At 36.1% G+C, this 26,870-nt stretch overlaps 5 protein-coding genes across 5 annotated transcripts; 4 read left to right on the forward strand and 1 right to left on the reverse strand.

Moving 5' to 3' along the window:
- The first annotated feature begins 4,901 nt into the window (after positions 1-4,901).
- On the forward strand, positions 4,902-5,821 carry LOC106414693 (pathogenesis-related protein PR-1-like). The gene has a single exon (XM_013855299.3). It carries the CDS (start codon positions 5,005-5,007, stop codon positions 5,611-5,613), a length of 609 nt encoding a protein of 202 aa, XP_013710753.1. The 5' UTR covers positions 4,902-5,004; the 3' UTR covers positions 5,614-5,821.
- A 4,261-nt stretch (positions 5,822-10,082) lies between these two features.
- LOC106351261 (pathogenesis-related protein PR-1) lies at positions 10,083-12,642 on the reverse strand. The gene is made up of 2 exons (XM_013791077.3): positions 12,001-12,642; positions 10,083-11,427 (listed from the first exon to the last, which is right to left on the reverse strand). The coding sequence occupies exons 1-2, from the start codon at positions 12,266-12,268 to the stop codon at positions 11,066-11,068; spliced, it is 630 nt and encodes a 209-aa protein (XP_013646531.1). The 5' UTR covers positions 12,269-12,642; the 3' UTR covers positions 10,083-11,065.
- A 1,513-nt stretch (positions 12,643-14,155) lies between these two features.
- On the forward strand, positions 14,156-16,981 carry LOC106346511 (calmodulin-binding protein 60 D). Its single transcript, XM_013785867.3, has 9 exons — positions 14,156-14,339; positions 14,471-14,549; positions 14,627-14,702; positions 14,825-14,883; positions 14,954-15,447; positions 15,510-15,670; positions 15,760-15,963; positions 16,073-16,265; positions 16,356-16,981. Exons 2-9 carry the CDS (start codon positions 14,482-14,484, stop codon positions 16,829-16,831), a joined length of 1,731 nt encoding a protein of 576 aa, XP_013641321.1. The 5' UTR covers positions 14,156-14,339; positions 14,471-14,481; the 3' UTR covers positions 16,832-16,981.
- A 1,180-nt stretch (positions 16,982-18,161) lies between these two features.
- On the forward strand, positions 18,162-19,741 carry LOC106346512 (probable xyloglucan endotransglucosylase/hydrolase protein 23). Its single transcript, XM_013785869.3, has 3 exons — positions 18,162-18,620; positions 18,713-18,906; positions 19,186-19,741. Exons 1-3 carry the CDS (start codon positions 18,351-18,353, stop codon positions 19,583-19,585), a joined length of 864 nt encoding a protein of 287 aa, XP_013641323.1. The 5' UTR covers positions 18,162-18,350; the 3' UTR covers positions 19,586-19,741.
- A 3,492-nt stretch (positions 19,742-23,233) lies between these two features.
- Positions 23,234-24,676, forward strand: LOC106351262 (xyloglucan endotransglucosylase/hydrolase protein 14). Its single transcript, XM_013791078.3, has 3 exons — positions 23,234-23,571; positions 23,683-23,876; positions 24,181-24,676. Exons 1-3 carry the CDS (start codon positions 23,299-23,301, stop codon positions 24,566-24,568), a joined length of 855 nt encoding a protein of 284 aa, XP_013646532.1. The 5' UTR covers positions 23,234-23,298; the 3' UTR covers positions 24,569-24,676.
- Positions 24,677-26,870: the final 2,194 nt, after the last annotated feature.

Here is a 26,870-nt window from a genome sequence, read left to right on the forward strand (position 1 = left end):
GAAATGGTACGTAATTTAAATATTTAACTTTTTGATTTTTAATATATATATATATATATATATAATAAAAACTTTCTTAACTATTTTTAGGCCAAGGAGTTGGGACGTTTACCGACTCTTATGGAACTTTTCGATCGGACCCACAAGAACAAGGCGGGCGCATTTGTAGATGAGAAGTCTGAGAAGATCTACAATGATGTGGCAGCTCGTATTGACGAGCGTGAGACCCAGCTGGCGCAGGAGTCCGCCGACGGATCACCCGTCGTCTTATCCACAATAGAAGTGGATAGAATTTACGAGGAGGTAAATTTTATATAAATTTTTTATTAATTCCATTTTACTTTAAAATTTAAATTTTAATATATATTTTATTGTTTTTTAAGGTCGCTCCCAAGAAAAAGGGACGTGTGTTGGGGATTGGTTCCGTCAACGATGTTCCGAGAGCGACTTCCTCTTATGGCCAGAGACGGGATGATGAAGTCTCTCAGCTGCGCGACGTGTTGGAGACGACACAACATCAGCTGTCGTCGACACAAAACGAGTTGGCCTCGACAAAATCGTCGTTCACAGCTCGTATGACTGGTCTCGAGAACTTCTTGGACGTCATAGCGGCCACAAATCCGGAATGGGAGGCCATGTTCAGGACCATGAGACAACAAAACCCCATTCCAGGCGAGACATCCGTGCAAGTCAACGAGGAAGATCTCTCGAGAAGGAGCGAGGAATTCTACGACGCGGCAATGCAGCATTAGTTTTTTTTTTTGTTATTGTATTTTAAAATTCAAAACTTATTTATATATTATATAATTTCATTTTAATTCGGCCAAAAAAAAATTTTCTATTCGATTTAATTTCAATTAAAATTTTATTAATAAATTAAATAAATATAATTTTTATTTATAAATTCAGTAAAGAAAACAAAGTAATTGCGTCGCTAATTCCCGATGTATTAACGAGGAAAATTAACGACGAAATGTCGAGGAAAACTTAACGAGGATTTTACGTGGATTTAGTTACGATTCTATTACGACGAATTGTTTTCGTGTTCCTTTCGTTGTTATTACGACGAATTTATTTAGAGGTTTTTGCGGGTATTTTACGACGAATCATTTACGAGTTTCTTACGAGGAACCACAACGACCGCGTTACGTGGAAACCCCACGTGGTCTTTACGACGAAAACTTAATTCTTCTTTACGAGGAAAATATAACCTCGCTAATTAACGAGGAAATGGTGACGAATCTTCTCGTACGACAATCATATAACGACGAAACGCCTTTCATCGCCATTTCCTCGTAAGTCTTCTTTTCCGAGGAAATAATGACGATTTTGGCCGTCGTTAAATTTGTGTTTTCTTGTAGTGAGTTATATACAAATACTTCTTTCCATTCTCAGTTGCAGACTGAGTGTTATACCCTTGACGGTATATATCTTTGAAACTCAATAAATTTCTCTTAGAATTTGGAGAATATAAGGCATTATCTATGGAAAACTTTGTTCCATTAGGCAACATAAAGTTTGCCTTGCCAATTCCTTCGATCAGGTCTGTAGGACCTGATATTGTGTTTATAGTCATTTTTACTGACTTTAAAGTAGAGAAATATCTCTTATCCTTCAGTATAGTGTGCGTTGTGCCACTATCTGGTATGCAAACTTCTCTACCAATTTGTTTAGTTGTTGTTCCATTTGCTTTCTTATCCATTTCTGTAACACACAGTTAATATTAATAAAGAAAATAAACTTTCATAAGTAAACATATTATGCATCAATAACAAGTACACAATAATTATACATTAGATATTTTGAAATACAACATTATTTTGAAAGTGAAATACATAATATTTTATGGCATCACTAGGCATTATTAAGCTTGATCAGTACAAGCACTTCAATTATTTTGATGAGTGGCTTCGTCGAAATCTCCCATAAAGTCAGAGGATTCGAGGTATGTCGATGTTGTACCCACAAGGTGTTCATTGAGATTTACTTCTTTTGCCTTGCCTTTAATAGATTCTTGGTACAATTGGCATAGATGCCGAGGAGTTCGACATACTTGAGACCAGTGTCCCTTCGATCCACATCTGTAACAGACGTTCTCATTTTTATGAGTAGGGTTTTCTTGGGTTTCTTTTCCTTTTACCCGATCAGATCGATTCCATGTGTTGGATCCCCTTCCTCTTGGGTTGTTACTCCTTTCATGGTTGCGGTTAAATCGACAACCACGACCACGACCAAAACCACGATTGTGACCACGGCCACGACCACGTCCACGATAGGAATAATTTCCTTTTTCCGGATTTTTTATATCCGTTGCATTTACCTCAGGAAATGCTTTGGTTCCCGTGGGTCGGGCATTGTGGTTTTTAATGAGGAGTTCATTATTTCTTTCCGCTATTATAAGCGCCACAGCGAGTTCAGAGAACCTCGTATACCCACAATTTCTATATTGTTCTTGTAGAACATAATGATTTTTGTGGAACGTTTGGTAAGTTTTCTCGAGCATTTCTGCTTCCGAGACAGGCTTACCGCAATAATCTAATTGCGCCGCTATTCTCAATATAGCGGAATTGTACGTTTCCCCTTTTTCAAAATCTTGAAATCGTAGATTTTTCCACTCATCGAGTGCATGGGGGAGAGTAATTTTCTTTTGGTTATCAAACCTCTCCTTCAGAGCTTTCCAAAGATCTAAGGGATCTTTGGTTCTCGCATAATCATGCGTAAGATTTTCATCTAGATGTCTTCTCAGAAATATCACGGCTTTAGCCTTTTCATGAGAGGTTGATATATTGCCGTCTTTTATTGTTCCGAGTATTTCCTCGGAATCTAGATGAAGCTCCATATTTGTAACCCATGCCCTGTAGTTTGTCCCAGTTACTTCCAATGCCGGAAACTGAAGTTTCTCGATTTTTGCCATTTGTATTTCTAAAGCAAATAAATAAAAATTATTAGAATATTATTAATATTAAAAGGAACCGTTTACATTAATCATGCAAGCAATTACAAGGAGAAGCGATGTAAAGAAAATTAAACCGATATTCATCTTAAATTCACTCGGAGTAAATTCTCCAACGAATAAACCATAAATAGAAACACAAATAAAAATGGCACATAAAAACAAAAGTGCGCGAATCATCTTTCTTGAAATGAAAAATCGGAGGAGAGCGATTTGAATATATTTGAGAGAAGATGAAATGTTTTGGATGAGAAAATGGAGTGAAAATGAGTTGTATTTATAGATGAAAATTACTGTTCATGACCGTTGGAGAAAGGGGAAATTTTGAAAAAATTTCTTTGTGACCGTTGGGGTTAAATCGAGTGCACTAAAAATCAGTCTGAAAATATCGTATTAAACGGTCAATCAAATCTATAAAATTTCATAAAAGTAAAAATTATGGCTATGAAATATTTATGTTATAACAACAAATCATGCGACGGCTCAGCCGATCAATGCAGAGTAATAAATAAGTTATACGGCGGCTCGGCCGACCAATTAATAATAAACAGAATATAAGGCGGCTCGGCCGACCAATAAATAATAAACAGAATATAAGGCGGCTCGGCCGACCAATAAATAATAAACAGAATATAAGGCGGCTCGGCCGACCAATAAATAATAAACAGAATATAAGGCGGCTCGGCCGACCAATAAATAATAAACAGAATATAAGGCAGCTCGGTCGACCAATAAATAAATTAAATTACTAGTAAATAATATAGGCGGTATTCCGGCCATTATAACAGGGTATAAATGATACAAATAAATTTTACCGAATCGCAGAGTGATCGTGCTGATAACGTGTTATAAAAGGAACTGGAATTTTATTGTATCGCGGGAATTTAAATAAGGGCAAAATTTTATACCCGTAGATAGGAGATAACACTGATAACAATAGAGAATTTGTTATTAAAAAGGAGAGGAGATGGTGTATCTTTCGTCGAACGCAAACGTTCGTTTATATAGACGTGAAAAAAGTAGGATTCACTGTGCAAATAATGCAGCGGGCCCCACACCTTTATATATATTCAACGAAGACGGCTCATCTTATCTTTTGTCTTTCGTAACAACTTGTTATAAATTCAAAAACTTTATTATAGCACTTTCAACTGTTAAATTATTGATTCAACAAGTCAAATGTAGATGGTCTTAATTGTTATTTCTTATCATTTCGTATTTTAGTACGTATTTTATAGTGAATGGTATATGTCCAAATAATCATGTTTTCAAATGGTGAAAATGTTAAAAGCTACATACATTGAAGCTATTGAAGCTGTGTAAGATATGATGACAGGAACAAGTAAGTGAGCAAACTATGAAGACATGAGACTTCCAGAGCCTAGAGGTGTCAAACGGGATGGATATGAGACTTAAAATATTAGATCCATCAAGAAGCAGGTCTTGCTTTAAAAAAAAACAAAGAAGCAGGTCTCGCCGATCAGAACATGGTGGATTGTACGGGTTGGCCGGCGGTTAATATGTGTGCATGTCTATATGTCTAACAATAGATATCAATTGAACCCTCTCGAGGAGTACCTTTGTTTAGGTCAAACGTCATGGCCCATATACAATCCAATAAATTTCACTTTTCACCTTTATCGCAATCAAAGGCGAAATATGTGAGTGCAGAAGGACAAGATTCGCGTTCGCAGGACAATATTGACATTTTTTTTTTTTTTTGTAACTGACAATATTGACATACATCGACACATTTATATTCCCTCCAATAATACAAATTCATATTTACCATCATTCACTATTTTTTTCTCCAATTTGCAACCTCCCATTTTTACAATCTATCACATTGGTAACGCAAGTTATTCGCTTAGAAAACAAAAAAAAATAGGCAGCATCGCCAGAAAAAGCTCAAATTCATATCCATACATTTACAACACAATTTATCCTTTTCTCTTTTTTTTCTGTTTCCCCTCAATATTTATATACCACTTGAACCTCTAAAAACCCATTAGCATCCGAAGGACAAAAAAATCTCAAGAAAAATACCAAGGATGATCAAATCCTATTTACGTGTAATATTACTCTTATTATGCGCCACTAATCTCTGCGCTTCATCATCAATAACCAGAACCAGAACTAGAACAATAACCAGATCCAGAACCAGAACAAAAACGAAAACTGTATCATTACATCATGTATACCAAACCAGTAGGACCAAGTGTCTGGGATGTCACCACGACTCGTTACAGTTCTTGTTCCGACAAAATTTGGTTCGTGCCCAAAGACTCGAAGCTCCTTTGATTTGGGACCGCAGACTCCAGAACTACGCTCAAAACTGGGCTAATCAAAGAAAAGGAGATTGTGCTTTGAGACATTCTTTCCAAAACGGAGAGTTTAGTTTCGGCGAAAACATTTTCCATGGATACGGCAAAAACTGGTCCCCGGCCGACGCAGTGGTCGCGTGGGCCAGCGAGAAGAGGCACTATAATTACGGTTCCAACACGTGCGACCCTGGGAAGGTGTGTGGGCATTACACACAGATGGTGTGGAAGAACACGAGGAGGGTCGGGTGCGCACGTGTAAAGTGCAACAGTGGTGCGATTTTCATGACTTGTAACTATGATCCTCCCGGTAACTACATCGGCCAGAAACCCTATTGAGCGATCATTCATCTACTCCTTGATCTTAATATTGGAAATTGTTATATGACTTTTTGAAGGAAATTAGGTGGATGTATTGGGTATTTTTCTAGAAAATAGATGTTTTTGCGGGGCTTGTGGTGCTGGTTATGTTTGTATCTCTATACGTGATTATTTCACTTGATGGTTGTAATTGCATTTACGGTTATTCATATATATATATCCGTCCAATTATAAAAGATAATATGTTTTTCTTTTTAAATTCCGAATGCAAACAAATGTTTGTGTTTAAAATCCATATACAGTATATCAAGCTTCATGCAACACAAACTGGACTATTCTTTTGGTTCATTTATCAAGCATATATATTTATAATATTATTTGAGAAGTGATTTTTGGTTTATGAAATCTTACGTTAAACTCATAGCGGTTAAAATCAATAACATACTCAAAGAAATTTATATAATTTGTTATATAATTAAAAATGAAATTTACATATTATTATTAGATTTATATAATATATTAGATAATTGATTGTAAATTAATATGATAAATTTTCAGAAAAAATGTATTTTAAAAATAAGGTAATTTATATATATATATATATATATATATTGTGTTATTATCTGGAAGTAATATTTTCTATTCTAAAGTTAATAAATTAAAATATAAAATAAGGGATTTGCCAAATAAGATTTCTAATTAAATACTAAATCTGTAATTAAATACTAATCAATCAAAAAATTTTGCAGACTCAAAACTTGATTTTAAATACAAAATTATACCCAAACTTGAATCAAATGCAAAAGTAACCTAAAAGCCTTGTGAAATTACAATCATTCCCTTGTGACCAAACAAAAAAACAGAACTCATTTTTACGAATATAGCCCCAGAATGTCGTCTGAGTCTTCTGAGACACTGTAAGTCGTCTAGACGACTTCCAGGGAAGTCTTCTGGTGTAGTTGATCTTAAAAATAATTTATAAAAAATTTAAAAAATATTTTTACAAGTTAAAAATTAACATCATGTAATTATAAACAATTTAAAGTAATATAAATTAAGACATAATAAAACTGAATAGTTTTCAACATAGATGAGTGAAAGTAGTTAATCATGATATTCTTTGGCTTAGGGTTTAACAACATATGTTGTAGTATTGTATGTATTCTTAAGGTTAGATTTTGGAAAGCTTAAATGTTTTTTTGAAAAATTAAAATTTTACCTATATGTGTTTATTTTTGTGTATAGTAAACGTTTTTTAAGTTTAATTTGATTTTATGAAGTATTTAGTTAGTTAATTTAGTTTAGGGGTTATGTTTAGGATCTAGACGACTAACATGTAAGTTGTCTGGCGATTAGAAGACTTCTGTGAAAGTCTTCTAACTCCGGCTAAAAATATTTTAATTTTCCGCTAAAAATATTTTAGTTTCCTGTTAAAAATATTGAAGTCTTCTGGGTGACTTACAAGAAAGTCTTCTATTAGAAGACTTACATGAAAGTCTTCCGAATTAAAAATATTTAACCTTATTGGAATTTTTGTCTCCATATATAAAGAAAAATTTACACATTCTCTATCCTCCTCTCAAATGGATGCAACAAAAATGGTATATTCTTCATTCTAAAACTCTCCACCGTCTCTCTAGTCTCGTTGAACTTATAAACACCAAACTTTATATCAATTTATTGTTTTTGTCTCGTGTCTTTCTCACTAGTTTATCTTGTTTTGCAGGTTTTTCATCACATGGTTCTCATCTTCCTATCATTTAAAGGTAGATCTCTTAATTTTATATATGTATTTTTGTGTATTATATAAAAGTAGATATATCTAATCTTCCACTCATTTTCTCTGTTTTAAGTCATTTGAACGTTTTTAGATATGCATATTTTTCAGATCTGGATTTGGATATGCAGGTTTTTCAGATCTGAAAGACTTCTGGGACGACTTACCTGTTAGTCATCTAAAATATAATGCACTAGAAGACTTCCAGGACGACTTACCTGGAAGTCTTCTAACGGAGTCTTCTCACATGTCTCCCTTTCATAACAGATCTGAGCGTTTTGGTAAGTTTTTATGTCTGATTTTTCTTCATTTGGTAACTTCATGTTGCATAAAGTTCTTACATTTTTTCCAAAGTAAAACTCTCCAAAGCCATTCTAATCTCTTTGACTTGAAAACATCAAACTTTATATGAATTTTTCATTTTTGTATCATGTCTTTCTCACTAATCTATCTTTTTGTTGCAGGTTTTTAACCAGATGGTTCTCATCTTCCACTTGGATATGTACTTTGTGTTTTCTATAAAAGTAGATCTATATAAACTTCCACTCATTTTCTCTGTTTTTAAGCCATTTGAATTTTTTTTTGATATGCATGTTTTTCAGATCTATAGCAGACTTTGGAAGATTTATGAGAAGTCTTCTCGGAAGTTTTCTAAAATATAATGCGCTAGAAAAATATCTCGAAAGTCTTTTAGCGCATTATATTTTAAAAGACTTCCGAGAAGACTTCCCATAAATCTTCCAAAGTCTTCTAAAATATAATGTGCTAGAAGACTTCTGGAAAGTCTTTTGACGGAGTCTTCTTCCATATAAAGTGAAGTTCAAGCTTGTCTTTGTAGATGAATGATCTATAATTGTTTTGTTTCTGGTCTGTTTTGTTATTTTCATGTGTACTCCTTTAGTTGTGATTTTTTTTTTTGTAAATTTAAAGAGATATTAATAAAAAATTTGGTAAATATGTTCATATTCCACAATATTATCTTGCCAAAATTTCTTGACATAATTGAAATTATTGATATAACTTCAATAGCAAAACACAATAACATAAAAAATGAATCAAATTTATTACAACTAATGGAGAAGAATTCTCAAGAAAACTTAGTCAAATTCATAAAAGATAAACCATTACATAAGTTCAAAGATATAACACTTTCATTAGAAGTCTTATGGAAAGTCTTCTAGCAAAAAACATCATTGATGCATATAACAATAATGATACTTAAGTCATTGATACAACATATTAAGAATCATTTTAACCATTTTACTCATAGCAAAAAATATCATTCATGCATATAACAATAATGGTACTTAAGTCATTGATACAAAATTTTAAGAAACAAGTATTTTACCCACTCATAGCAATAATCATCATTGGTGCATAATTAAGAGATGGAAACAAACAATAGTAACTAGTCAAAACATATCACAATTTTTACAAGTTTGTATTGAAAAACTTAGTCAAATTTAGTAAAACTAGAGCAGAAAACATATTTTGAAAATATGAATTTTACATATCTTGAAGTTACTTAATACACTTAAAAATACAAGTTATTCAAAAACTAGCGTCGGATCAGCTAGAAACTTTAATAAACATGAATATTGGTAACCTCATAAATATCACGTATTAAGTTATAAATTTCATTCAATAGCTAAAATATTGATTAATAGACATGAATTAACAATAAAATGTTAAAAATTATTTATAGTTTTAGAGAAAATGAAAGTTTATTAAACATTGACGCAAACGACTTCCACGGAGGTCGTCTGGCAGACTTCTAGGAAGTCGTCCATTTAGGTTAGTTTTGAAATGGATTTTTAACGTAGACGACTTACATGGAAGTCGTCTATCTTTGTTTGTTAAAAAAAAACTCGAGAAGTCGTCTAGAAAAAACAGGTTAGTTTTGCATTTGACCGGATTGTGTCAGAAATTTGATTTTTCCCTGTAAGTCGTCCAATAGAAAATTAAAAAATCAATGACGACTTCCATGTAAGTCATCTCAGGTTAGTTTTGCAATTGAAAAATAAAACAAATTTTTTTTTTCTAGACGACTTACACGGAAGTCGTCCGTCCGACGACTTACAGGGAAGTCATCCAAGATAAGCAAAGTTTGACCAGAATCTCGGAATAAAATCATGGACGACTTCAATGTAAGTCATCTAGAAAAAAAATAATTTTTTTGTTTTATTTTTCAATTGCAAAACTAATCTGACACGACGTCCAGGAAAAGTCAAATTTCTGACACAATCCGATCAAATGCAAAACTAAACCGTTTACCCTAGACGACTTACATGGAAGTCGTTTCGATTTTTTTTTAACAAACAAAGATGGACGACTTTCATGTAAGTCGTCTATAAGAACACACTTAAAAGTCAATTGCGTAACTAACATATGTATTGACCAGAAGACTTCCATGTAAGTCGTCTACAACCGAACGACTTACCTGTAAGTCGTCTGGACGAACAGATCTGAAAAAAAAATGATTTTATAGTTTCAACTAGTGATATAACTTGTTTAGCACACATACATCTTCTCCAAGCACCCAGAATCTCAAAAAAATGTGACCCACCAAGAATCGTAAGCTTCAATGGCTCTATGTAGCATAAAAATTTTAGAATCAAAATCTTGGGTTTTTTTGGATGAATATGGAGAGAAAATGAAAGAAATATTGTTTTCAGTTTATAAGAATTGAGAAAGAAAGAGTGTAAATCGATTTTTAGGTGCATTAAGAGCTTCAAATTGGTTGTTCATGGTGATTGGTGTATTGATGGCAATGACAATATTGTGAATACTTGAGGAAGATGAGGGCGATAGAGTAAAATCTGCATAAAAGTGATGGTATTTTCGTGAATAATCTGAACTTTAGAGGTGAAATAGGCAAGTCAAAGTTCCAAAAAAACATGAGTTAGTTTTGTGTTTGACTTCAAGTTTTGAGTCATATTTGTAAAAATATTGAGTAAAATTAATTATTACTTCTAATTAAATAATTAGAAGTATTTAATTAAGGATATTTCTAATTAAATACTAATCAATAAAAAAAAATTTGTAAAAAGATATTTTCTAAAATATTTCTAAAATCTGATATTTTTAATATTTCAGAACAATACTAAGGATATATATTTTGATGAAAAACTTTGTCATATCAAAATAATTTGTTGTTTGATTTAAACATTTTGAGAATATGAATAATAATTTATTATACGGATTTTTGAACTAATAAAAAATAAAGTGATAAGTATTCATAAAAAATATGTCTGTAGCTAATATAATAAACAAATACTCTTTATTTGAAATCAATACATAGTTAGTTATCTTCGTTTGGTTTATTACCCTAGCTACAGACAATTTATCCGAGAATGAGGATTCGAGAATGAGTGACACGTTCTATATTGGGATGATTTACATAGGCCAATAACTAGTATTTAGTAGTATATGATCTAGGAAATTTAATGGAAATATGGAACTATGGAATGTCCCTGTGTCTCTGTACGCCGTTAATTTTTTTCTTCATTTGTTGACACAGCCATTACAAAAATGAAAAGTACAATACAAACAACAAACTGCTCGTAACACCACCAACATAAAACCCATGCAATACTTAGTTCACAAGTCACAAGGAAATATAAAAGCCAAGATTTAAACACATAGATTAAGAATTCACCAACGACTTAATTACAAAACCAAGTGTAGACAAAGTTAGTAAGGATTCTCTCCAACGTAGTTACCCGGTGGGTCGTAGTTGCAAGTGATGAAAACTCCTGCACCGTTCTCGCAGACAACGCGAGCGCAACCTATCCGTTTGGTGTCACGCCATACGATCTGAGTGTAGTGACCGCACATACCGCCTTCACACGAGTTGGTCATGTGGTTGTAGGACTTGGCCTCCACGGTCCATGACTCCACTGCGAAAGTTGGTGTCCAGTCTGAGCCACTTCCCCAAAACAAGTTCTCGCCGTATGGACCAGTTGAGTGGGTTAGGGAGCAGTCATACCGCCTCTGGTTAGCCCACCAAGTTGCGTAGCTCGCGATCCTGCCGTCCCAAACTAATGGAGACAGACCTTCATGAAATGTAATTAATCAAATCATTAGAATAAACATACCAATACTTTAATTCAAACCCATAATAATACTATTATCCAGTTGGTCGTTTGTAGGAAATATAGCCCAAATCCTTTGGCCGTGTATACTTTTTGTTTGTAACGCATATACATACCCTCTGGCCGTGTATACATATCCTAAAATTTTAACACTTTGAACTTTGCTTCATTCGAAACTCAGATCATTCCTGTAAGCACATAATTTGGAACTATAATCTTATTGTTTTTAATTTACTATTTGCATATTTGAAATATCAAATCGATAAAATTTAGTTATGATTCTGGTGTATATATATTTAATTAGAAGTTTAGGAAACTCAAGAACTGCAATCAATCAGTTTGTTTGAGTCATCCAGTTAACACCTTTGTATCCATTATAAAACGAGACCTTTTGGGTTTTATATATCATCACATAACCAAAACTTTTTGGTCGGTATCGGATGTGATCCAACTGCCGGACCGGTTAGGATTCTTAAAACTTTGTCAAAACACATATATTTGGAAATTAATGTTTTTATGAATATATGAAAATACCTAAGCTGGTCCGAACAGAATTATGCGGAGCAAGGAACTGATCTTCAAACGAGCCCGTGGGTGGCTGGTAGTGGGAGGTGGGAGGAGGATGGTAGAGGATAGGTTTGGGGCTGGGAGTTGGGAGTGGCTTGGGCTCCGCGCCGTAAGGCGGAGGGCTCATAAGTGTAGGTAGTCGTGGCCGGTAATAGTCTGCGTGAACGGTTTGGATGGCGACCAAGAGAATGGCAATAGCGAAAACTATGGCTCGGGTTGAGGTTGTGATCGCCATCTTTCTTCTTGTGGAGTGGCTCCAACAATTTTCTTTTGGATGATGGAAGAAAAATGATTTGAAGGGGGTGATTATTTATATGTTTATATTAGCGTATAATTAATTATGACAAATTAATTATGACAAATGCTGTTTGAGGATGTCAACTAGAAGTGTCTGCCATGTTCGATTATGGTTACCACTTATTACCACTTAAGTTTCGCTCGGTAAAGGATAGTTGTAGATGTTTTTTGATCGGGTGATTGTGGTCGAGTGGTAAGGAGACGGAACTGAGACGCCAACACGTTTCAAGTTCGATCTACCTGCTGCGCGAAACTAAGTCACAATTATCCTGGTCACCTAACACGGATATGAGCCTATGCTTTAGGGCCCATTTGAATACCTAAAGAGAAGATCTATCCGTGGGCTGCATCTCCCTTTGGGGATTAGTCTGGGTCTCTGCATGACCCTGAGATACCCCAGGTTAATCAAAAAAAAAAAAAATTGGTTTTTTCTAATATATATTTCCTCTCCTTCTTGCCCAATATATTGTGTTTAGACTAAAGCTAAGTAAAATAGATTGAAGTATTTGAAAAAATGACCAAAAATAATATTTTTTATGGACAATTCTTTCAAATAGTATTTTAAAATTTTTGTCACAAAAAAATATCTTTGAAAGAGAAAAATGATTGAAAATTTTAATTTTAATTTTAATTTTTTTAGAGAATAAAATAGCCTCTTTTAGAGAATTTCTCTTTTTTTTCATAGTATGTTTCATTCTAAATTATGTGACGACCCTACACAAAGGAAAAACAAAAATCGGTGTAGATTGGCTTATAGGAATAAACTTAATCAATGGGGATTTTACATCAAGGGCGGCGGAGTTATATATTAGTTGGATATTCTTTTAGTACTGTTAATGTGGCCGACTTAGCTCTTGAATAACAACACCCTCGTTCTACATTTTTCTATTTGTTTTAAAAATTCATATCTATATATATAGCATTCACTTTAGGAAAATGTAGTTCTTATAATATAAAAATGTCAGTTATCCTGGTTTCAAGGATAACCCAAAGCTAATAATGTATATTGATTTAATAGTTCAATCTAAAACTGTGAGGCTGAGAATTTCTACAAGGAAAATATAAGGCTATTCGAGAATGTATAACTTTGGAAATTCCAACATTTCTTTAATCTGCAACTACAAGTTTTTGAATTAAAACCAAACTTTATAAAAAAATTAGAACATAGATGAGGTAAACTCTTCCAATGATCTCTCTTATAATATAATAATAATATCAGTGTATGAAATAAATAAACTTTTCGATAAAAAAATTATAATTCAACCATTCAGTATGTGACACATATTAGAAGAGTCTTTATAACGTTTGCAAAAGTTGGCAGTTGATCTTTGACTTGGTATCATACAAAACTAGCATGACTAGAGCTTTCATTGACCTCTTTACTAGAATCCAATAGTATGATACAAGGAGCAGTTCTAGCTTAGTGTTTCATCAGTTCATTAATTCAGCATCAGTTTTTAGGCATAGAGAATCAAAGCTTGGGCCGACACAATTGATCATGTCACAACAAGAAGCTTCTACAAAAGCATAACATGTATAGACCATATCAGTAGAGAGAGTAAACTGAAACATCTAGCCTCAGAACCCAAAGGCCTACGAAGGAGAGGGTACTGACAAAAACCCAAATTGACCTTCAGGCTCAATGGGAAAAGTCACGTTAAAGGGAAATAATCTTCTAAATCCAAAAAAAGCCTCCTCCTACGTGAAACGAACGGCTACGATTATATCTGAGATTCCGAGTGGATGATTTGGAGAATGTCAGAGAGTGGGTCCCATTCGAATGTTTGGGTGACACGTGACAAGCACGGTAGGTCCAGCGTGGAGATACGTACACCTCACCACAAAAGAGAAACATTCTCTCTCTCAGTCATACCGAGTTGACCCATAAAAACAAAGAGCATCGAACTAGGCAAAAGAGGAGACTCTGTCGGATAACAATCAACAAGCAAACACAACAATCACTCCCGTCGCCGTCGCCGTCGCCGTCGCCGTGCGAATTTACTCTCACCGTAAACTCTTAATCGCTTGCTTTATAATCTTTTTTCTGTATTGCGAAGTCTTCTCCGCTTCGTTCGGAGGGTTTTAGATTTTTTTTTTACAAATCGAAGAAAATTAGGGTTTTTAATATCGTCTTAAACAGATATTTGAAGAATGAAGAGGAATCTAGACAAGAGCAACGATGAAAAGCAGCCTGAGCGAAAGCGCCCTGCTCTTGCTAGGTAATAATGTATTCATCTTTCACCCAATTGATTTTGAAATTTTCTAAAACCTTTTTTTTTCTGCTTCTCTTTGCTAGTGTGATTGTTGAGGCTATGAAAGTTGACAGCTTGCAGAAGCTCTGCTCCTCTCTTGAACCTATCCTCCGCAGAGTTGTATGTTCTGTTTTTAATTTTATTGGATGGACCCTATCAACTATGCTTGGTTTTGTTTTTAAAAAGGTTATGAATTATTATTCTTTTGTTAAGGCCTTTGGTATGTCTATTGCTTGGAGTAGGTGAGTGAGGAAGTGGACCGTGCTTTAGCAAAGTTCATCCCTTCTAGGCTTGCCGAAAGGTAACCACTTTTTTATTGAATGGAGAGAGCTTAGTGTGTATACCCTGAAGCTTCTGATTACTTACTGCAGCTCTGAGTCTTCTCCCAAACGAATTAGCGGTCCTGATGGCCGGAACTTGCAGCTGCGTTTCAGGACTAGACTATCTCTCCCCTTATTCACCGGAGGAAGAGTGGAAGGAGAGCAAGGCGCTTCCATCCACGTTGTATTGATAGACGCAAACACGGGGCGTCATGTGACGTTTGGACCAGAAGCTTCACTCAAGCTCGAGGTCGTTGTCCTCGAAGGTGACTTCAACAAAGAAGATTGGAGTCGAGAAGAGTTTGAGAGTCATGTTGTGAAAGAGCGTGATGGGAAGAGGCCGTTGCTTACTGGAGATCTCTGTGTTGTTCTCAAGGAAGGGGTGGGTGCCTTGGGGGAGATTGTGTTCACTGATAACTCGAGTTGGATTCGGAGTAGGAAGTTTAGACTTGCTTTGAGGGTTGCCTCTGGGGGATGTGATGATGGTGTACGGGTGCGTGAGGCGAAGACTGAAGCTTTCACTGTTAAAGATCACAGGGGAGAATGTATGTATTCAAAATTTTCTCTATCACTTTGTACCTTGTGATGAAAATTCTGGTATGTGCAGTGTACAAGAAGCATTATCCACCTGGTTTGAATGATGAGGTGTGGAGATTGGAGAAGATCGGTAAAGATGGGGCGTTTCATAAGAAACTAACCGCTGAAGGAATAGTTAATGTGGAAGACTTTCTGAGAAAATTGGTTAAGAATTCTGCTAAACTACGAGCTGTAAGTAGTTGTAACGTCAGGATAATGACATCTTTCATTTGATTTTTTGCTTATGAATAGTTTTATATGCTTATTTGATATGTGTCTAGGCTCTTGGAAGTGGCATGTCAAACAAGATGTGGGATGTGTTAGTGGAGCACGCAAAGACATGTGTCCTAAGCGGTAAGCTTTACATCTACTATCCTGAAGATTCAAGGACTGTGGGTGTTGTGTTCAATAACATCTATGAGTTGAGTGGCCTTATCTCCGGGGATCAATACCTCTCTGCTGACTCACTCGATGACAGCCAAAAGGTTCAGTTATAATATCCTTAACTCTTCCCACTTAACTCGTTTATGCTGCTGTTTGGTGTTGTTCTGAGAAACTCTAATTTACAGATATGGTGGTGTTTGAATTTAATAGGTATATGTGGATGGATTGGTGAAGAAAGCATATGATAACTGGAACCAAGTCATAGAGTATGAAGGCAAAACTCCTTTAAACTTCAACCAGCCTAAGAGAGTGGAGATAGAACCTGTAACGGTGCCGGCAAATTACTCTGTCTTGCCTCCATCTCCTATACCTCCTAGTCAGTTTCCAGGATTCTCATTCGAAGGTTGGCAAAATCAAACCGTTGTACACTACTAAATCTCAGTTCTGTGTGTTTTTCTGTAAGCTTATATTCTATGTCTATCTTTTATTGCAGGGTATAGTGTTTTGCAGCAAGATCAGTTTATGGGAATACATCAACATCAAACTCAAACTCAAACAAACTTAGAGAATCAAAATGTAACTGGGATGACTCTTGGTACTACTCCTCTACAATCCACAGGCGGGTACCCAGACATGGGTTCTTCTTCAGTTCATCAGGCAAATCTTGATCCCTTGGAAGAATGGTCACGCCAACATGAGAACGACCTCTTATCAAGGAGTCATGAGATGCTGGAGAGTGAGGACATGCAGCAGCTGCTCCAGCTCTGTAGCATGGGAGGAGGGGATGGAGAAGCTGGATATGGTTTCCCGTCGTTTATGCAAAATACACCGATGGTGCATGAGGACCGAGTGAGATCAGGAAAAGCGGTTGTTGGGTGGCTAAAGATAAAAGCTGCAATGAAATGGGGAATCTTCATAAGGAAGAAAGCTGCTGAGAAAAGAAGAGCTCAGATTGTTGAGCTTGATTAATAGATGATTGATTATACAGTATAACTAAACATACCAGATCACATACTTCACGTTTTGGGTTTCGTTTGCTTGACATATTACAGGTTTTGTGACATCAACGTTAAAATCTTTCATCTATTAGTCCATCGAGTTTGCTTATGTTTTCGAAAAGATGTTTGGTAAAATAAGTCGAGGCCATAACTTAAAGGCTTGCTCCATAAGTCTGTCGTATAGAGAAGAAAGATAGATGCCTGTGGAGTGTAGACAACTCGAGATTCTCACCTTGAGGTCACGGGTTTGCTAACATGTATTTCAGACAGAGGAACGCACCTTGGATCTGCAAAAGCGTTGAATGACTCAAAGGCTTCAAAGAAGTAGCTGTATCATGTATGCTTGTCTGGTAGTCTCTCTTCCGCGTGAAGTTGATTTATTAATGTCTTCAATTCCAACATATAAACCTTCTCGAGCATGATTAATGGAGGTTCTTTGGTGGGTTTCTTATCGGAATATAAGAAACCGTCTCTTAACTTTTAACTAAAAAAGCTAAGAACCAACTCTTAAATCCCCATTGATCATGCTCAAATATCTTCAATTGATAGACCTCTATAAGATATTTAGATGCCCAACTTGTGAAGAACGTCTTTTGTATCAATTTCGTTTCACCTTAAATAAGTAAGAGAACCAATAATCAAATGTGATAATCCATTTTTTTCTAAAAAATGCATATTTTAGAATTTTCACAAATATTAAGAAAAATTTAATATTTAACTATCAATATATTAATTTTTAAAATTATAACAATTTTCCATAATTCTAAACCAATAACAATTCAATAAATCCAAAATTGTCAATTAATATATTTTTTTAAGTTTACAATTATTATTAAAAATACATAGAAAATGTAAAACATTGATTTTTAAAAATAAGTAAAAAGTGATAGAACATGCATTATTTAGAAACATAATGAATATTATTTATTATTTTTTAAATGATCACACATGCAATGCATGAAACATGTTTACATCTTATATCATAAGATTTTCCGTCATTTCTTCAAAAATAGTTATCCGCAACACTTATCAAAACTTGTGCTAAAATTTAACGCCAATGTTTTGGACTGATTCTAAGATGGTTGCACTTGGGAGACTGGTGAAATGAAACTTGTCAACATTAACGATGGTTAGGAGAAGATGAGATCTTTTCTGAGCTGGTCCCATACACTCATCTAGAAAAAGCAACGTAATGGTCAAGTTAAATAAATGTAATTTAACACACACAAAAAGAGACATTAAAACAAAACCGCGTCTCCTACTCCATATAGCCATCTTAAAACCATCTTTTTCCATGATTCCATCTTCCAGCTGTACAAACCAAAACGCGCATTTGTCTTTTCTTCAGTCTTCACCAAACCCATCGTCCGAACCGAACCTTCTTCTCTGACTCTGACCGTGTCTTCCCTTACTATAAATACACACCATTTTAACCTCTCTAACAAATCTTCAGTCAAAACAAAACCCACCAAAAAAAGAAGAAGCTAGATATGGCGATGATCAACTACTCCACCATCTTGTTTCCTCTGCTTGCTGCTATTATGATTTACTCTGTTTCCGCCAATTTTCACCAAGACGTGGAGATAACTTGGGGAGATGGACGTGGACAGATCACTAACAACGGCGATCTTCTTACACTCTCTCTCGACAAGTCTTCTGGCTCAGGATTCCAATCCAAGAATGAATATTTGTTTGGTAAAATCGACATGCAGATCAAGCTCGTCGCCGGAAACTCCGCAGGAACAGTCACTGCTTACTATGTAAGTCCCTTCACCCTAACATACAAATGTCTTTTTAAAAAAAAAAAATTAGAGCAAAATAAGCTTAATGGTTTCTTTTGTTTTTTGTATAGTTGAAATCGCCTGGATCTACATGGGACGAGATTGATTTTGAGTTCTTGGGAAATCTAAGTGGTGATCCTTACACACTTCATACCAATGTCTTTACTCAAGGCAAAGGAGACAGAGAACAACAGTTCAAACTCTGGTTCGATCCCACTATTGATTTCCACACTTACTCTATCCTCTGGAACCCACAACGCATTATGTAAGTGTTCTTGCATGTTTCTAAATTCGAAAATGGTTACAACGAGTACCTTTTCTACATATCCAAAATCCAATATTATTGTATAGAGAAAAATAAAATAATGGATTCTTCAGGAAATAGCAAACCAACCGAACCAAAACTGTCCATACATATATATTAGACTATGATTTTACTGTTTTATTATAGACCAAAAACTGAACACCCAAAGTCAGTCTTTTAACTCATAACGCAACGTTTTTATTGGATCTAATCTTGTTTGTCTTTTAACATTTTTTTCAGATTCTCTGTGGATGGAACTCCAATAAGGGAATTTAAGAACATGGAATCTCAAGGAACATTGTTCCCTAAGAACCAACCGATGAGGATGTACTCAAGTCTATGGAACGCCGAAGACTGGGCAACAAGGGGTGGTTTGGTCAAAACCGACTGGTCTAAAGCTCCCTTCACCGCTTCATACCGTGGCTTCAGTGAAGAAGCTTGTGTCGTGTCAAACGGAAAGTCATCGTGCTCCAACGGGTCAGGACAAGGGAGTGGTAGTGGTTCGTGGTTGTCCCAGGAGTTAGACTCGACGGGTCAAGAACGGATGAGATGGGTGCAGAGTAATTACGTGATCTACAATTACTGTACGGACGCTGAGAGGTTCCCTCAAGGTCTTCCACGAGAGTGTCTATCTGCGTAGAGCTTTTAAACGAAAGATCCACAGCCATAAAATAATACTATTCTTTTGTTCATCATATAAAGTATCTTGTGTTTTGGTCACAAATTTTATATTCCATGTAAGTATGTACTATGTGAATGTATATTTAAGTGAGAAAAGGTTTTTTAAGTGAGAAAAGGTTAAACTCAAAAAATAATTGGATGCGTGGAAAAACGTATCTCTCCATATACATTTTTTAAAAAAAATCTCTCCATAGCTTTCGTAGTTATAAAAATGCATGACTAGAAATTTTTTAATCTGAACACTATGAGAACAAATCAAACGATAAGAATACATATTAAATTTTCCACATACACCTGACCAAGTTGATTACTTCAAGTCAATAACTTTCAATCTACATATAACCCTACAAAGCCTACGGCATGGCTCGTTGCAAGCTCCTTAACAAGAACCATTGTGTGTCCAAAGGGCGAAGCTAGGAGTTATTTTTTGTGGGTGCATAATTCATAAAGGGAAAAATAAATGTCAGAGTTGATGTGGAACCTTGGATGTTTTTTTTGTAACCTTCTTTCAAACCTTGGATGTTTAGGGGTGAACATGTAGAGTTTAAGCATTTTAGCTAGCTAACTTACAACTTTTACTTACGAAACTTGTTAATATTGATAAAATTATGGGTGGAGCCAGGTGCACCGACAACTGTTTTACTGGCTTCGCCCATGTGTCCAATTGGATGTGGCTTGTGCTTGATTAACCGAAATGGTACACTTTTAACTAAGGTATGTTCGGATTTTATGTTTGGCTTACGTATTTATTTTCAATAATATCCAACGCTGGGTATCTATATTTGCAGCACCCGCAACCCAGAACCGACGGCTCGATAACCAAGAAACAACTTTTGGAATATTTTTTTTTTTTCTTTTTCTTCGTCCGGGAAAAAAAAACTGACCAACATGAATCAGTCCTTATGCAAGAGGTTTACGGGGCACAGAAACCTAAAAAACGAATATTATAATATTTTTTCTCCTAAAAAACATTGCTAAGGACTCCTACCAACCTAGCGTTGCGGGTGCTCATCCTGCAGGGTTAGGCATCCCTTAATAGTTAGGTCATGTTCGTTTGTACATCTTGAAGATGCAACCAGATGGTCCATCTAGATGTATTATCCAGATGCTCAATCTGGGTGTTGTTCGTTTATTCATTTTGTCCATGCATCCAGATGAATCATCTAGATGCAACTATGTTCATTTGCTTTTCATTTTTTAACTTTCATCTACATCCAGGTGGACTTGTTAATACAATGATTAAAATATAATTTTTTACGTTTCGGTGGAAAAATAGCATTTTTACGGTTTTGGCGGAAAATATTTTTGCGGTTTTTGAGGAAAAATGTGTTTTTGGCGAAAAAGTGCATTTTTGTTGTTTTGGCATAAAAATACTTTTTTATGGGTTTGGCAGAAAAATACGTTTTGCGGTTTGGACGAGAAAAGTGTGTTTTGCGGTTTTGGCGGGAAAAATGTTTTTGACGGAAAAAGTTTTTTTCACGATTTTGGCGGGAAAAGTTTTTTTTAGCGATTTTGGCGGGAAAAGCATTTTCGCGATTTTGGCGGGAAAAGCATTTTTGCGGTTTCGACGAGAAAAAACATTTTTACGGTTTAGGGTGGGAAAATACATTTTTCCGATTTTGGCGGAAAAATGCGTTTTTCCGATTTTGGCGAAAAAATGTGTTTTCCCGTTTTGGCGGAAAAATGCGGTTTTCCGGTTTTGGCGGGAAAATTCTGTTTTCCAGTTTTGGCGGGAAAATTGCATTTTTCCGTTTTTGGCGGGAAAAATGTGTTTTCCAGTTTTGGCGGGAAAATGCGTTTTTCCGGTTTTGGCGTGAAAATTCCGTTTTCCGGTTTTTGCGGGAAAATTGTGTTTTCCGTTTTTGGTGGGAAAATTCTGTTTTCCGTTTTTGGCGGGAAAATGCGTTTTTCCGGCTTTGCCGGGAAAATACGTTTTTCCGGTTTTGGCGGGAAAATTGTGTTTTCATGCGTTTTTCCGGTTTTGGCGGTTTTGGCGGGAAAATTATGTTTTCTGGTTTTGGTGGGAAAATTGTGTTTTCCGGTTTTGGCGAAAAAATGCATTTTTCCGGTTTTGGCGGGAAAATTTTGTTTTTCCGGTTTTGGCGAGAAAATGTTTTTTGCGGTTTTGGCTGGAAAATGTTTTTTGAAGTTTGGCGGGAAAATGTGTTTTTTGGGTTTTGGCAGGAAAATACGTTTTTTGAGTTTTACATACATCTGCATTCAGATGCACCATCAAGACTCACCTTCATTTGGGTGAGAACTTGAGATGAGTTTTTAAAAATTCAGCTGGATAATCCATCTGGATGTAACATTATAATGTACAAAACGAACATCAATTTGAATCTTTACCCAGATGATCCATCTGGGTGAGCAAACGAACAGGGCCTTGCTATTTTTACTATTATTCAACCTTTCTTCCTGCTGTGTATGGTTTTGATATGTTCAATAACCCTTCACGCTGCTTTGTTCTTAAATAAAATATTTTCTTCAATAATCAACCACAATATCAAACGCGGTTTCCCATTAAACTACAACGATTCTTTATAAAATTGTTAGAGAATACTCCCTCTGTTTTTTAATGTTGCATATTTTAGATTTTTTACACATTTTAATAAAACACATTAAATTTGCATATTTTTTTGTGTTTATCTTTGTTTCATAATTTTAAACCAATAACAATTCAGTAAATGCAATTAAGTTTTTTGAAATTTGTAATTAGTTAATAAAACATGTCTTGAAAATGTAAAAAATTGATCTTTTTAAAACAAATTTTTTTTTAGAATATGTGATATTAAGGAACAGAGGGAGTATAGTATTTCATTCCAGCTACAAAAATATATGCAGTAATTCATTTTTATATTAAAGTAAAAAAAATCGAAAGGTATCACATTTCGAGATTCTTTTTATTGATTCCTCGAGCAAAAATATATGCTAACTAGTCCGACCTAATAATGATAACGGTAGAATTGTTCAACCCTTCCAATTTATAAATGGCAATTTGATCCAAATTAGTATTTACTATTTAGTAAATATGAAATTATATATTTTTTGGTGACAGATACAAAATATATAATTAATCTATGAAAATGACCTCAAATAGCTTCAAAACAAATTTTTGTTATTAAATTAGCTAAAATGATCAAATTAGATTTCATTAAACAAGAGACTGATAATTATACTTATTTTCTACAATATATATATATATATATATATATATAATATTAAAATGCTTTTTAATCGTAGTTTTTCAAATTTCAAAATATTTGGAAAACGATTTTCTGTAAAAATGTTTAGGTTGACCTTTATGACTATGTATAATATACTCCTAATTTAAGTTTAGAAATTTCTTCATGAATAAGTATGATATTTTGTTAAAACTTAGCCAGATATTCTTTTTTTGTAAATTTAGCCAGATATTCTTGTATAATTATAATATATTGCCATTAATCTATCAATTGAAAAGTGAAGAAAAAAATTATGTGCACACGACGTTGAATCGTGTAAGGTCGAATATTTCTTAATTTAAATATTAGTATATAAAAAGTTTAAGCTACCACGTCGGTAATGTGCCTCCACGAAACTCTCTATATATAATCTCATTTCAAACTCATCTAAATCCATCGACAAAGCATTTATCTTTCACGGCAAGAAGCAACAAAGTACCGAGAAAAAATGGCGGTTTCCTCAACCAAAACGCCTTTGTTGTTGTTGTCTCTCTTCTTCTTTGTCGTGGCTGCATCTGCCGGAAACTTCTACGAGAGCTTTGATATCACTTGGGGAGATGGTCGTGCCAAAATACTCGAGGACGGTCAGCTTCTCACTTGCACTCTTGACAAGATCTCCGGCTCAGGTTTTCAATCCAAGAAGGAGTATTTGTACGGTAAGATCGACATGAAGCTCAAGCTTGTCGCTGGAAACTCCGCTGGTACCGTAACCGCTTACTACGTACGTAATCTCCTTGTGAAATTGATTGGTTTTGAATTTGATATTATTAGGTTTTTTATTTATCTTAAAAACCAAAGTGAAACTATCTCCTAATATGTAATTTTGTGGCAGCTTTCATCTAAAGGCGCGACATGGGATGAGATTGACTTCGAGTTCTTGGGTAATCTCACAGGACAGCCTTACACTATCCACACCAATGTCTTTACCGGAGGTAAAGGTAACCGTGAGATGCAGTTCCATCTCTGGTTCGATCCCACCGCAGATTTCCACACCTATACCGTCCACTGGAACCCTGTTAACATCATGTGAGTAAATAGTCTTATGAGGAAAGCCTACACTAGTAAAGAGATTGTAATGTTATCTTTTAGTTCCTTCATCAGTTATTCACTGATTCTGATATCAAAAGCTTATGAACTTTGACAAGTCTAATCCCATATTGTTTATTTCTCCATGTGATCCCTTGTTATGTTCTTTTTGTATAAGAGGATTATAATTCTTAGTAGGAAACCTGAAAATTTAGGGTTAAAACGTCTACTCTCACTTGACATGTTTTAATAATTATTTTTTTTTAAACTTTTGATGGAGTTTTAACCTTTCTTGTGTCCGAAGCTTCCTTGTGGATGGGATCCCAATTAGGGTGTTCAAGAACAACGAGAAAAGTGGGGTGGGTTACCCTACGAGCCAACCGATGAAAATATACTCAAGCCTTTGGGAAGCCGATGACTGGGCAACGCAAGGCGGTCGCGTGAAGATTGACTGGAGCAACGCACCATTCAGCGCCTCCTACAGGAGCTTCAACGACCAAAGCGCATGTAGCAGAACTTCGAACGCAACATGGGTGGCTTGTGACGCAAACAAAGACTCGTGGATGTGGACCTCCCTCAATAACCATCAGTACGGACAGATGAAGTGGGTGCAAGACGAATTTATGATCTACAACTATTGTACCGATTATAAGAGGTTCCCTCAGGGTCTCGCCAAGGAATGTAACCTTTAAACCAACTTGGTGGATTCTACTTTGAGAATTTTCGAGCATTTTCTTCAATACGTTTATTTATTTCCCTTTTCTTTTTACTTCATACTTGTGATGATACTTTGATTTATTCTTTTGGTGTTTCTGGGATACGATAGTACATGTATATGCAATCTCACTGAGAAGATAAAAAGTTATACTTGACAATACATTTTTTTTTTTGTCACCAACTAACATTCATTCATAACTCTAGTTTGGTGGGGGCATTAAAGCCACAACCACCTCTTGTTCATACAATCTTAAGGTATTTTTGGCCAGTAAATCAGCCTCCTCATTCCTCTCTCTCGAGATCCAACCAAATACAACATCATCAAAAGCACTAGCAATAATGCGGATATCTTCCACAATTCCATACAGCTCCAAGGGGGGGTTATCACCATTGACAGCCAAAATCAGCTGGCTCGAATCCGATTCAAACACTGCTTCCTTCGCTCCATGGGAGCTGCAAGTAGCTACCGCTTCCTTCAGCGCTAAACCTTCTGCAACTAGGGCTGAGGGAGTAAAACCAATCCCTTTCTTCAGCATGGTCCTCTGTTCTCGCGATGTTACCGTCCACCCTAGCCCTGCATTCTTTGTGGTCTCTGACCACGCAGCGTCCGACCGAGCTATCGTACAAAGCGCACGAGACGTCTGCTCCGGGCTCTTTTGGCTACATTTAGCTTTCTTCTTCTGTGCTGAGGCCCACTCTTTTGCTGCAACTATTGCCTGCGATAGTATGTCTGCCGGAGTCCCATCGAAGTTCTCAAAGACATACCTGTTCCGTGCTTTCCACAAGCCCCATATAATCCAAGGAACAATCAGGGAGGAAGATAAACCTGTTGGGGGGAGGCACTTCTGCGCCTGGAACTCAGTCCAGTCAGCTCTCAAATCTGTCAATCCGCTAATTCCATACCGTCCGTCGAGAGGAGCGAGATCCCACACTTCCCGAGCAAACAGACAATGGAAAATAAGATGATTGATAGATTCTGAGTTCCCGCACCGCTTACAGGTGGGGTTGATGTTTATATGTCGGGCCAGCAGTCTCTCTCCTACCGGGAGGATTCCCCTCAGACACTTCCACATAAACATCTTCACCTTCGGGGCCACTGCCAAATTCCAAACCGTCTTCTTCCAATCAAACTCCGGGGTAGGCTCTCCTTCTAGGATCTCATCTGTTACTTCATCCATGGCAGTAAAATATCCTGACTTGACCGAATACTCCCCTGTTCTTGTTCCTAACCATTTTAACGCATCAGGTGCTCCTTTAGTACTAGGTTGTAGATTGAGAATTCTTTCTTCTTCAAACGGTAGGATAGTCTGGATCAGACCTCTGTTCCACTCGCCGGTCTCCTCTAGGATGAGATCTTTGACCGTTAACTCAGCTAATTCTCTAGTTGATGGGCCCATTGTTCGGCACGGAGCATCAAGCGTTAGCCATGCATCATCCCAGACCTTGATTGAATCCCCATTCCCTACTATCCATCCCAGATTTTTAGCCAATAAGTCCCTCCCCACCAGAATGCTTTGCCAACCATGAGAGGCTGCACTCGGCGCGGAACATGTGAGGAGGTTCCCATCGGGACAGTACTTGCTTAAGAGTATTCTCCCTAGGAGGCAGTCTGGGTTTTCCTTCAGTCGCCAGCTTATCTTGGCCAGGTAAGCATCGTTAAATGCATGTTTATCCCTGATGCCCAAACCACCATTGCTCTTTGGAAGTGTCATTTTGTTCCAAGCGATCCAAGCCATCTTCTTCTTCCCCGACTTATCGTCCCACCAGAACCGGGTGAGCGCTGATTGGATACGGTTACATAAGGATACTGGGAGTTTAAAACAGGTCATGGAGAAGGATGGTATAGGTGAAAGGACACTTTGAAGCATCACCATCTTTCCTGCTGCTGATAGATATATGTTCGACCAACTACTTGCTTTTTGTTTAATCCGCTCCACAATAGACGAGAACAAGTCTTTCTTCTTTCTTCTGAAGTGCTCCGGCAGACCAAGATACTTCCCAACTCCGCCTTCCTTTTGGATTTACAGTTCATTGTGCACCATTCTTTTCAAAGTAGTCGGGGCTTTGCGTGAGAACGTGACCGAAGACTTTGCCAGGTTAATCGACTGGCCCGATGCTTTCCCGTAGCTATGCAAGATTTCTTTTAGTGCCAGCGTCGATTCTTTGTTTGCCTTGAGGAAGAACATAGTGTCATCCGCAAACAACAGGTGGTTAATCCGGGGACTCCCCCTTGCCACCTTAATGCCCTCAATACGACCTTCCGCTTGTGCTTTGTTA

This window comes from Brassica napus, chromosome C1 (genome assembly GCF_020379485.1).
Source record: "Brassica napus cultivar Da-Ae chromosome C1, Da-Ae, whole genome shotgun sequence".
NCBI classification, from domain to species: domain Eukaryota; kingdom Viridiplantae; phylum Streptophyta; class Magnoliopsida; order Brassicales; family Brassicaceae; genus Brassica; species Brassica napus.

Bases quoted from the DNA above. Each gene is read 5' to 3' on its own strand.
- LOC106346511 (XM_013785867.3), top strand. From the start codon at position 14,482: ATGAAGAGGAATCTAGACAAGAGCAACGATGAAAAGCAGCCTGAGCGA. The intron at 15,964-16,072 runs GTTCAGTTATAA...TGAATTTAATAG, and splicing joins CACTCGATGACAGCCAAAAG to GTATATGTGGATGGATTGGT. The intron at 16,266-16,355 runs GTTGGCAAAATC...CTTTTATTGCAG, and splicing joins TCCAGGATTCTCATTCGAAG to GGTATAGTGTTTTGCAGCAA.
- LOC106351261 (XM_013791077.3), bottom strand. From the start codon at position 12,268: ATGGCGATCACAACCTCAACCCGAGCCATAGTTTTCGCTATTGCCATT. The intron at 11,428-12,000 runs GTATTTTCATAT...CATTTCATGAAG, and splicing joins TTCTGTTCGGACCAGCTTAG to GTCTGTCTCCATTAGTTTGG.
- LOC106414693 (XM_013855299.3), top strand. From the start codon at position 5,005: ATGATCAAATCCTATTTACGTGTAATATTACTCTTATTATGCGCCACT.
- LOC106346512 (XM_013785869.3), top strand. From the start codon at position 18,351: ATGGCGATGATCAACTACTCCACCATCTTGTTTCCTCTGCTTGCTGCT. The intron at 18,621-18,712 runs GTAAGTCCCTTC...TTTTTTGTATAG, and splicing joins GAACAGTCACTGCTTACTAT to TTGAAATCGCCTGGATCTAC. The intron at 18,907-19,185 runs GTAAGTGTTCTT...CATTTTTTTCAG, and splicing joins TGGAACCCACAACGCATTAT to ATTCTCTGTGGATGGAACTC.
- LOC106351262 (XM_013791078.3), top strand. From the start codon at position 23,299: ATGGCGGTTTCCTCAACCAAAACGCCTTTGTTGTTGTTGTCTCTCTTC. The intron at 23,572-23,682 runs GTACGTAATCTC...ATTTTGTGGCAG, and splicing joins GTACCGTAACCGCTTACTAC to CTTTCATCTAAAGGCGCGAC. The intron at 23,877-24,180 runs GTGAGTAAATAG...TTGTGTCCGAAG, and splicing joins TGGAACCCTGTTAACATCAT to CTTCCTTGTGGATGGGATCC.